This window comes from Camelus bactrianus, chromosome 3 (genome assembly GCF_048773025.1).
Source record: "Camelus bactrianus isolate YW-2024 breed Bactrian camel chromosome 3, ASM4877302v1, whole genome shotgun sequence".
In the NCBI taxonomy this organism is placed as follows: Eukaryota; Metazoa; Chordata; class Mammalia; order Artiodactyla; family Camelidae; genus Camelus; species Camelus bactrianus.
Genome location: NC_133541.1, coordinates 107144656 through 107154639, shown reverse-complemented (window position 1 = coordinate 107154639; position 9984 = coordinate 107144656). Strand labels below are relative to the sequence as shown.

The 9984-nt window shown below is 38.9% G+C and overlaps 1 protein-coding gene across 9 annotated transcripts in view; it reads left to right on the top strand.

Moving 5' to 3' along the window:
- The first annotated feature begins 4659 nt into the window (after positions 1 to 4659).
- The window catches only part of CSNK1A1 (casein kinase 1 alpha 1), a 44300-nt gene continuing 38975 nt past the window's right edge, over positions 4660 to 9984 (top strand). For 3 of the 9 annotated variants that reach the window (XR_006725293.2, XM_045517494.2, XM_010956092.3), the window contains exons 1-2: positions 4660 to 5353; positions 5981 to 6087. Coding sequence is in view for 7 of the 9 variants with exons in the window: in XM_045517494.2 (XP_045373450.1) it covers positions 5231 to 5353; positions 5981 to 6087 (230 nt within the window). In the remaining 2 variants the exon portion in view is untranslated. The remainder of the gene's footprint in view (positions 5354 to 5980; positions 6088 to 9984) is intronic. The other 6 variants (XM_045517495.2, XM_010956093.3, XM_010956090.3 and 3 more) reach the window with 6 other exon arrangements.

Genomic DNA, 9984 nt, shown 5'->3' with positions numbered 1-9984 from the left:
GAAAACTCCTTAGTCCTCTGCTACTCTAAATGTAGACAGTAATATTGCATTCATACAGGTGACAAATGATACTTTCTCATTTAACAAAGTACACTGAAATGCTTAACTCAAGCATTTAAAAGACTTCTGTAGTAAATCTGGATTGACCTCAGCTTGGGAACAATGACAATTTGGAGTCTTCCCCATCTCTAAGACCCTGTACATTTATTTTTGTGGGAATACACTTTTATTTCTGCGGGAATACTTGAACTCACGCAAAATATGGGAGATGTGAACATATATGAGATTATTCTGTTTTTCATACTTGATTAACTATATTCTTAATTTTGAGGATCCTTTGATCCCCATTCTCTCTCACAGGAAACTAATTTTCCCTCCTCCTTCAACTAAATCTGAGTATCTATAGAATACAATTGCTTTACCAATGGCCAACAAATGTGTCTTGTTAGCAATGTTCATAAAAGGGACACTTTCAGTCTCATGAGCACTTCCTTATAAACCACACAGTTGCAAAATTCTTGAGATTTTGAAATGGGTGGGGAAGGGAACAGGGGACTTGCAAAAAAAAGATCTCTTCTAATTAAAATGATTGGGTCTTTACAAAACTGGCTGGTCAAAAAAGAAAATCCAAAAACCCCTTTCTAGAACAGAATGAAAGGACAAGGATTTAAATTTGTAAAGATAAATCTGTATAGATACGTAATGAGAAGGGTAGTCCATGAATAGGGTTTAATCATCACAGACTGTACCAAAACAGAAGTTGTTGTTTATGATACAGGGATTTTAAGTCCAGCAGCACTTCTAGAAACATATCCTAACCAATTAATTTTGAATATGGGCAAAGGTTTAGCTACAGGATTATTCATTAAGGCAAGTATATTCATTTATACTAGCAAAACTTTGGAAATAACTAAAATACTCCATTGGGATTGATTAAATGTTGTTCTGTCAATATGATACATATTTTATATGTAGACACTAAAAATGATACTTTGGAAGATTACTTAATCATATGGAAACATGTCTTAAACAAATCATTAAGTGAAAAAACAGATCTCAATTCTGAATGCCCACTAAGACTATTTGTGGCAAATTTCAAGAAATAAAATAAATACATGTGCACACACATACACATACTGATAGATATACCCAACACATACAAACACGCACATAATATGCATAGAAAAAAAAAAGACTGAACATTTATATACAGCAAATTGTTAACATTTGGTAATTACCTCTAAGAGATTTTTTTCTTTTTTTCTGATTTATCTAAATTTTCTAAAATTTTGTCAGTTTTATAAGGACAAAACAATTGGCATTTTATATGTGTACATGATTATTAAAAGATCATTAGGTGATAAATATATATGAAACTTAATCTTTAGATCTTGAAGCCATACGGGTAAAAAAAAATGCACAGATATGTTCAGAGTTAAATTAATTGAAATACATTAAAAAAACTAAGAAATGTTTGCTTACTTAAGAATGTCTCAAAAGTGTTTGAAGTTGCTATCATAGATGCAGCAATATACTTTCAAAAAACCCTATAAACAACACAGAGGGAGAGAACAGGAACTGAGACATGAAAGGGACATAGAAACTGGTGTCACTGTTTTAGACTGGAAAAAAGACTAAATGGATTATCACTCTGATGAATAGGACATTTCTAATGTTCTTCTGTTTTCAATCACTCCACTAATTCACATATCTGACACTGATTATGCACAAAGCTCTGCAACAGTCAAACAACACCTGAGAGTTTGTCATGTTCTAAGGTATTCCATTCTTCCACTTATTTGTACCAAAGAACTCCAGAGATGGGCAGGCCACCCTTGTGTTTTTATTTTCCTCCTTACTTCATCCAGCTATACTTCTTGTGCTTGTCCTTATAATTTTACTCAAAACACACTCTGGCTACCAGTAACCTTTCCTTGGGTAAATACTGTGATTTGAAAAAAAAGTTTTCAATTCATCTTGACCTCTCTTTGAAAACAGAAGTAATCACTGGGGCATGATTGTCCCAATTTGTCTTATACACTTTTCTTTTTCTCTTTCTTTTAGTTAGAGATTGGTGTTCTAGTCTTTTCTTTGCCACTAAGATCTGTAAGATCTTGGGCAAGACACTTTGTCCTAGCCAGGCACAACTGCTGTGTGTGAAAGCACGATACAGATTGCAAAGCATTTAAAAATATGATTATTGAACTAGATGATTTCTAAATTACATTCAAGATCTAAAATATTTATTGTATACTTTAAATTATATTTTTGGTTAATTCATCTGATCCAGGAGTCGGGAATGGCATTTTGGCACATTTTAGAAGATGCCTTCTGTTACACTAAAGCTGCTGCTGACTCAAAAGTACAAGAATGATTCATAACTAAAATAGCACCCAAAACAGGTAATCCTTCAATTACTGAGGCTGAAAGTTACTACAAATAATACATGATTTTAAGGAGAAAGCTGAATTCATAGCCAATGCCTAAAAACTTCATTTCCTACAACAAAAAAACCCCCAACTTTTGCCCTTCTTAAATCTGATAAATTTAAATATTATGATGGAATCAACTGAAATCACATTTTAAAAGATTACAACAACTCATACAGCATTTTAGTACATTTTGCTGGATATTGTCAATGCTGGAATACTGACTACAGCAAGCAGGAAACAAATGAAACACGCCAAATATACACATAAAATCAAAGACTCTCAGAGTTGAAAGGGCTTCTAAAAGTTATTTAGACTAGTAAGTCCCAGAGTATGGCATTTCAAAAGCTTACAAAATATGGGGAGAAAAAAAGGCAGACATAAAGCATCAACTTCTAATTTTGCCAAACAAGGACATCAATAAAACCACCATCCACCATTAGGACCATTTTATAAAAGGACACTTTAACAACACACATGTAGGAAGATGTAATCTCAGAATAAAGTATAATTTGAAATTAGATAAATGAAAGAAAAAAAAGCATTATACTGCAGTTTTGTAGTATTTCATGGGAAAACTTTGTTAGACTTGTCCACTGTCCACACACGGACCTCTGGGAAGCCCTAATCTAGTCCACAACATGCACGTAGCCCACTGTTACCCCCCAGCCCCCAGTTGAGCATGTATAGCCTCACTACATCCAAAAAAAAAAAAAAATCCCTTTAAATGTATACCCCACAGAGAACTTCTTAGGCTGAGGAATCCATTAAAATTTGGATGGCTGTGGTAGAAAATCAGCAGAATGGTAGCTATCGCTGGGAACTTACAAACTTCAAGAGGATTACACTTGACTTTTTTTTTTTTAAAGAACAAAATTTAACAGCAGAGAATTTTAAGTAGGCCAGACATGCTTTCGAGTCACCAAAGGAGAATGTCTAACAGTGCTGATTTGGAAGTCAGGCAGCCTGGGTTTTGATAGTGCCTCAAAATTTCAAAACTTCAAGCTAAATCTTAAAGCAATTCTCTTTCCCTGTTTTCAAATTCAAGACTTTTAGGTTAGAGCTTTATGAATACAAATATTTAAGTTAAAAATAGAGTAGTAACATAAAGGAATTCTAGTTATCTTCCAGGATGAACCCCATTACTATCTGATCAGCTTTCAGTGGCAGTTAAGCTTGTATGTTTTTTTCTGTTTCAGTGAAATTATTTTATTTAGGGTGGATTTTTTATTTAAATTTTCACTACTGAGGCTGTGACTTATTCATCAGGGTTTGATTCATATTGCAGGTGACGATGAATACGGTGCTTCCTTTTGTGATCATCATTACTAAGCCCAATTTTTCCAGGTGAAAATTTGTAAACCAAAATGTGTTCAAGATTTGACTCTTTAATCAATTTTTAGTAAAAAAAAATTTACTGTGTAAAGTTTTAAACGTTGTCATTTTTATTTCGTAATAGTTGTTTCTACTCTTATGTTTTTAGGGTCAAAACTGCAGTTTTCAACACTACTAAGATAGGATTTTTCAAGGATTTTGGGGGGGAGGATAACAACTTTCATTATGTGCAGTTTTTTCACGACTGTAGGCCTTATTTCCTATTGATTATATATTCGCCACTAACATTGTAACTTGGGTATTTTTTTTTCTTTGGGGATCGAGTATCATCAGTAGGGACACAACACAAAGACAGAGCAACAGGGTTAATTCCTGCTTTCCCTCTTTTCCCCTCCTGTAGAAAGAGGGACCCTAGCACTCCATAAAGCGCAGAACTCTAAAATTAAGAGTAAGTAACTAGACTCCGCTAAAAACAGGGGGCCCTAAACAAACGCAGCCCACATAGGGCTGCTTTTCGTTTTCTCTCCACCAGAGGCGACAGCCTCTTTCAAAACAGAAATGGGCTGTAATAGGCCGGTTGGGGGAGTCGCCCAGTAAAGATCAAAATGTTAAAAACCGCCTCAAACAAAGAGCAAAGGTCAATACCCGACTCCCAAGGAGGCCTGACGCTTCCATCCTCCACGAAAAATGAAGGTGACTCCTCCCTAACATGCTCTCGAGGCCTGAGGCCGCGCGGCCTCTCAGAAACCGGACTGGTCTGAAGTGACTAACAGGTAGTTAACCGTGGTACAACCGACGACCGGAAGTGGAAATGAGCCCGGGGCGGGGGTGAGGAGAGGCCACCGCACGCCTGTGCAGGCCGCAGGGTTACAGTACGCATGCGCATTTGGGCGGTGACGGGGTGACGCTCGGAGCGTGGGCCGCGACTCTCACGGATCCGGTTCCGCCCTCCCTGTTGCTGTCGACCCTCCGGGGTTAGCGCCCGCGATCCCTTTCCCAGAGTGCTCTGCGCCGTGAAGAAGCGGCTCCCAGGGACTGGGGGCATTTTGTGTTGGCCGGAGCCGGAGTAACAAGATGGCGGCGTCGGCGGAGTGACAGGGGTCCCTCCGAGCGGGAGCCGGCGGCAGTGGTGGCAGCGGTATCGCCGCCCTAACTCACCGCGCCTCTTTTCCAGCCCGCGACGTCGCCGCGAAAACGAGGCAGCGGCGTCCGCCGAGAAAGAAGTGGCCTATACTGGTAACCGCCAGAACCCCCTCAACAATCTGCGGCCTGTCAAAAAGAAACCTGACAGCGGCGGTGATCAGGTTCCGTTTGGCCGATCCTGGTCCCTGTAACGCCGAGAAAGCCAACGTTTTCCATTTCCGGCCGCCCTCAGCAGCCTTGCTCGGTGGACGAGCTCTAGCGGCCTTCGTTCTCCTCTTAGAGGTGTCGGGGCTTAGCCCCAGCCTCCATCTTCGTCTCTCAGGATGGCGAGCAGCAGCGGCTCCAAGGCCGAATTCATTGTCGGAGGGAAATATAAACTGGTACGGAAGATCGGGTCTGGCTCCTTCGGGGACATTTACCTGGCGATCAACATCACCAACGGCGAGGTAACCACCTGGGGTGGGGTTCACAACAACGCTGCGCCTGTCCTCACCGCCCCCCCACCCCCAAACTGTCCGGGCCTTTTCCCACCGCACGCATGCACCCAGAAGTCCAGAGGGAGCCAGTTTTCCTGGCTTAGGAACCTCCTCCCTTCTCTTTCCCTTTTAGGGAAAGAATCCGAGAGAAAGGTTGGGTATACTGTGAACTCTCCCAGCTTGTTAAAAATATACCTTAATCGAACTTTTTAAACCGTCGTTTAAGGTGGGGACGGCAAAATCCTATTTCTCTGATCCCAGTGTTTTTCTTTATATATTCTTTAATTCTACTGGGGTTTTTGTTTCAGTTAGGTCAGCTTCCGATCGCCTGGCTCCTTCATTAACCTCTCATTACGTTTTCTGGATGAATCCTTTTCCTGCATTTTAGAGGACGTGCCGCTTTCGTCACTACCCCCTGAAGAGGACTTTGAGGCTGGTTGCTTCGTTTTATAATTACAAAGAGAGCTTTCTCTTCCCAGCGTCTCGCTTCCACCTTCTAGTCGCGAGTAGGAGCTTTACTAATGTCTCCCTCTCCTTTCCCAAGTGACATTGAATCCATAGGGATGTTGATGCCATCATCCCCTCTTTCCCCTGCAGGAAGTGGCAGTGAAGCTAGAATCTCAGAAGGCCAGGCATCCCCAGTTGCTGTACGAGAGCAAACTCTATAAGATTCTTCAAGGTGGGGTCGGCATCCCCCACATACGGTAAGAATCCATAAGCAAATTGACGATCCTCTGAGGGAAGTGGGGGAGATGTGTAAGAGGCCGGTAATACGACCAGCTCAATCGGCTCTTGACATTTGAGTTAACCTGGGTTTCCTAAGAACCATAAGTCATCACAATCAGAGTAAATTTTGGTTTGCCAACTTAGTTTAGAATTTCAGTTTGTTACTTTCTGCTCCATTTAGCGTCCATCATTCGTCCTGAGGTTTTCATTTGCAGTTTAGTGTGCAGGTCATCTTTGATCCCAACGCGGAAGCGTTGCCCGCTGCTTGTTTTACGTGGACACCTCTGATGTTCTTGGGTTTGTCCAGTGAAGTGGATTTGAAGGTGCCGAAGTGACCGGGCTCGGCCAGTTCGGGTTGCTATTGGAGCTGGCTTGGGAAATGGCTGCTCTTTTGTTGTGTTTTTGTTCCAATATGTCTTCCTCCTCCGCTTAGAAAATGGCGGAACGACGTGACTCAACCACATATTCCTACCCTTTTCTCTGCTTAGGTTCATAAGTTATGCTTCTTTGATTCCCTCTTTAGCCTTGAGTGACTAAACCTTTGAAAAGCCAAGAATAAAGCTGCAGGCAGCGGTGGGGTGCCAGGATGGAGATGGCATAATGACAGCCTGTGATCTCTGCAGCAGATGCGATGTGAAATTAAGTTATACTATGCAAAATACTTAATAGTCCTTTCAAAAGTGTTACTCTTTTGAGAATGATAATATTGGCTACTTTTCAGTCTGTACTAAATTTTTATGGGTAATGGCAAAGGCAGTTGAAGCAGCACTATATTGAAATTGACAATCAGTTGTATTAAAAGAAAACTTAATCATGTAACCAGTTTGATCTGTAACTTTAACCTGTTGAGTTAACTTCCTCAGTAACTGCTCACATTTAGAATATTGAGGCCTCTTTTGGAGATGGGACATTGGTGAAGGCAAATAGTAACAGTAATGAGAATAAAAAATGACCAGATGAAGACATTGGGTTCTTTTAAATGATTAAAGGATTTTTAGAATAGTTTGCCTTTTGAGATTGAAGAGTCTCTTCCTAAAATAGACTAAAATATAGTTGGAAACCCAGCCATTTTCCAACAATTAATCAAAAATAAATTTTGCAAAAATATGCAGAGACAGTTGAGAATTAACTGGAATGGTATTTACTGTAGCTTATTCCTGCCTCTGTTCCTCAAATCTTGAATTATGGACTGGATTATATTATGTTAATTCTGATGTGAAAAAAACGAAAGTAACACTATTCTTAAAAAATTTCCAATCCTCATAGACGTTTTTAATGGAGAAGTTAAATAATACCATCTTTTATTGGTTAGAAGTGATAAATTATTTGAAAGGAAATTCCAGGTTTATCCCATGAGGTAAAAACTAATGTGAATTCTGAGATGATCCAATTTGATTTTTAATGATTTTTCATTCCTTAAGAGAAAAAACGGCTGTGTGAGAAATTAATTTGTGATTGTGGAAGAATGAAAATCTTGGTTAAAATATCTTGCTTTTCTCTTCACAAGATAAAAAAATGTCAGTTGCATTAGTCTAAAATTAAAATTCCTTTGCGTTTAATTTCATTTCTTCACCCTGGCCACCACTGATTTGCTTTCCATCACTAGGTTTTCCTAGAATTACATGTAAATGCAATCATAAAGTATGAGGTCTTTTGTGTCTGGCTTCTCTAACTTAGCATAATGCTTTTGAGATTCATCCATGTTCAGAGGTTTTCTAAATTTCACAGATCAGGTTGAATTTAATGTATCTGAAATCATTTTCAAAAAGCATTAACCATCTGGCATTTTCACTGCTAAACCCAAATTAAATACACACACTTTTATCTGGTAGATTTTATTTAAGGGCAACTCTGATATACACCAACAGAGGGTAGCAATAGTTAATATACTGTATAAGCACATATATTAATGAAATTAACTTGTGAGCAAAATTGTAAAATATTAAATGCAGAGAGTTGTGGTTTTAAACTGTGGGTGGAGCTAAGAAGAGATTAACCTGACTGTCTAGTTAAGGCTTCTAGGGAGAGGAGATGGGATTTCAGGATCTGGCTCTAAGGAAGATAGCTTGGTGAACTGGTTGGGGAAGGCATCCAGGAGTAGAGTGTGGCTTCTGGGAGTAGTCTCCAAGACAGAATGTAGTAATTGGATAAAGGTGGGGGAAAAGTAAATTTGTCTTAGGAGTGGTATAGTCCCAGGACAAAACAAAGGTGGTTCATTGGTATTAAAATAAAGTGTGAGAATTGTTTTTCCACTGAAGTAGAGAAAATAAAAAAGACTTGTGAAAGCTCTCTTTATTTGGGGTAGTGACATCTTCCTCTCAGCTCAGTTTGTTCCTCACTATTTCCACATCAACTATATACAGTATACACTCAATAAACATTTACTTGGTAAGCATTGCATAAAATTGACTCTTTAGTTAGATTAAATAAGGCAGTGTATTACCCAGAGCGTTGGAAATGTTGACAGTAAATTTAAAGTTTTAGATTTTGCTGTATTTACGCCTCATATCCACCTCCTCCCCCAGTCAACCCTCCCTACCACCATTTTCTTAAAGATACTATGAGATGTCTGAAAACAATGGCTGAAAATTACCTGGCATGTGTAGCATACCTCCCATATCAGATCCTTAGTAAATGAGGACCTTACTGAGGGATCTATTGTTACACAGAAGCATAGCATCCAGTGTAAAGAGCAAGAATGAGAGGATGGCATTCAGTCTCTTGATATTTTTAAGAAACTAAAAGACCTTAGGCCTTGTGAATTAACATCTGGGAGCTCTTTTAAAATTTCTGTTACAACCCTCCCTTTCTTTGTGCCACTTGGAAGTGAATTAAATTGTTCTCTAAAGAAGTATTTCTGTTATAACCAAGCTCTAAATCTGCCATGTGGTTTTGACTATGTGATCTGGGGTCAGTCAGCCCCTTAACCTCTTTGGGTATATCAGTTTCCTTATCTTTGAAATAAAAAGAGGATTTTACCAAGCTGGTAATTTTCTAATTTTATTGGAGTAGGAAAGGAGAATGCTGGACAGAAAAGTTTAGGATTTCCTTTTCTTCTGCTGGAAAAAGTTTCGCATGCTGAGCTTTCGGGTAGGATTTTGTTTGATCAAGTTTCCCTACTTATATAAGTCACTGGCCTCGTTGATCTTAGAACTTCCAGCTCTGAATCTTAAGATTTGCTTTCAGATGATGGTAGCTAGAAAGTATTTCATCATAGTTTGATGTTTTGTCTAGATCTTACTTTTGAATGTTATTTTAGTAGTGAGATACCACTCAGGACCTTAAAAATGCTGTCTCCAATGGATAAATGGGCTACCAGTTAGGAGGAAGTAAATTAATGGAATATATTTTTAGAGGAAAACATGAATAAAGAAGATGAGATGGCATAGGAGAATTTTTGTTGCCTTGTTTATTTAACCACTTTTTCTTTTTTGCCCTGTCTGAAGGTCAAATATTCTAGGAGATATAAAGTACTAGTTAATCCTTACTCTTCAGTGTTAAAAGCAGCTTAAATTTTAATCTTACCTTTTGGCACTGAGCGTATAGCCTGTAAATAAGTTCTCATGCTGTTATCAGAGAAGAAAGATGACATCTACATTGGGTATGTCGTTATTTGAGAGAGAATATTACAGATCATTGGATACATGAGAAACACGATTTTAATTCATAGAGCATACTAAAGGTACTTATTTTGCCTTGTGCAGGATTTCTAGTAATGGAATAATGTGATGGTGCTTAGATAGCATTTTGAGCTTTGTGAAACCTGAGAGATGACAGCCCAACACCTCATGATACAAATTAGACTATTAAGTGTCAGAGGAGTTTCTAGAAGTCTCCTAACTCCCAATTTTCCTGTGAGCCATTTTCACCTTTAT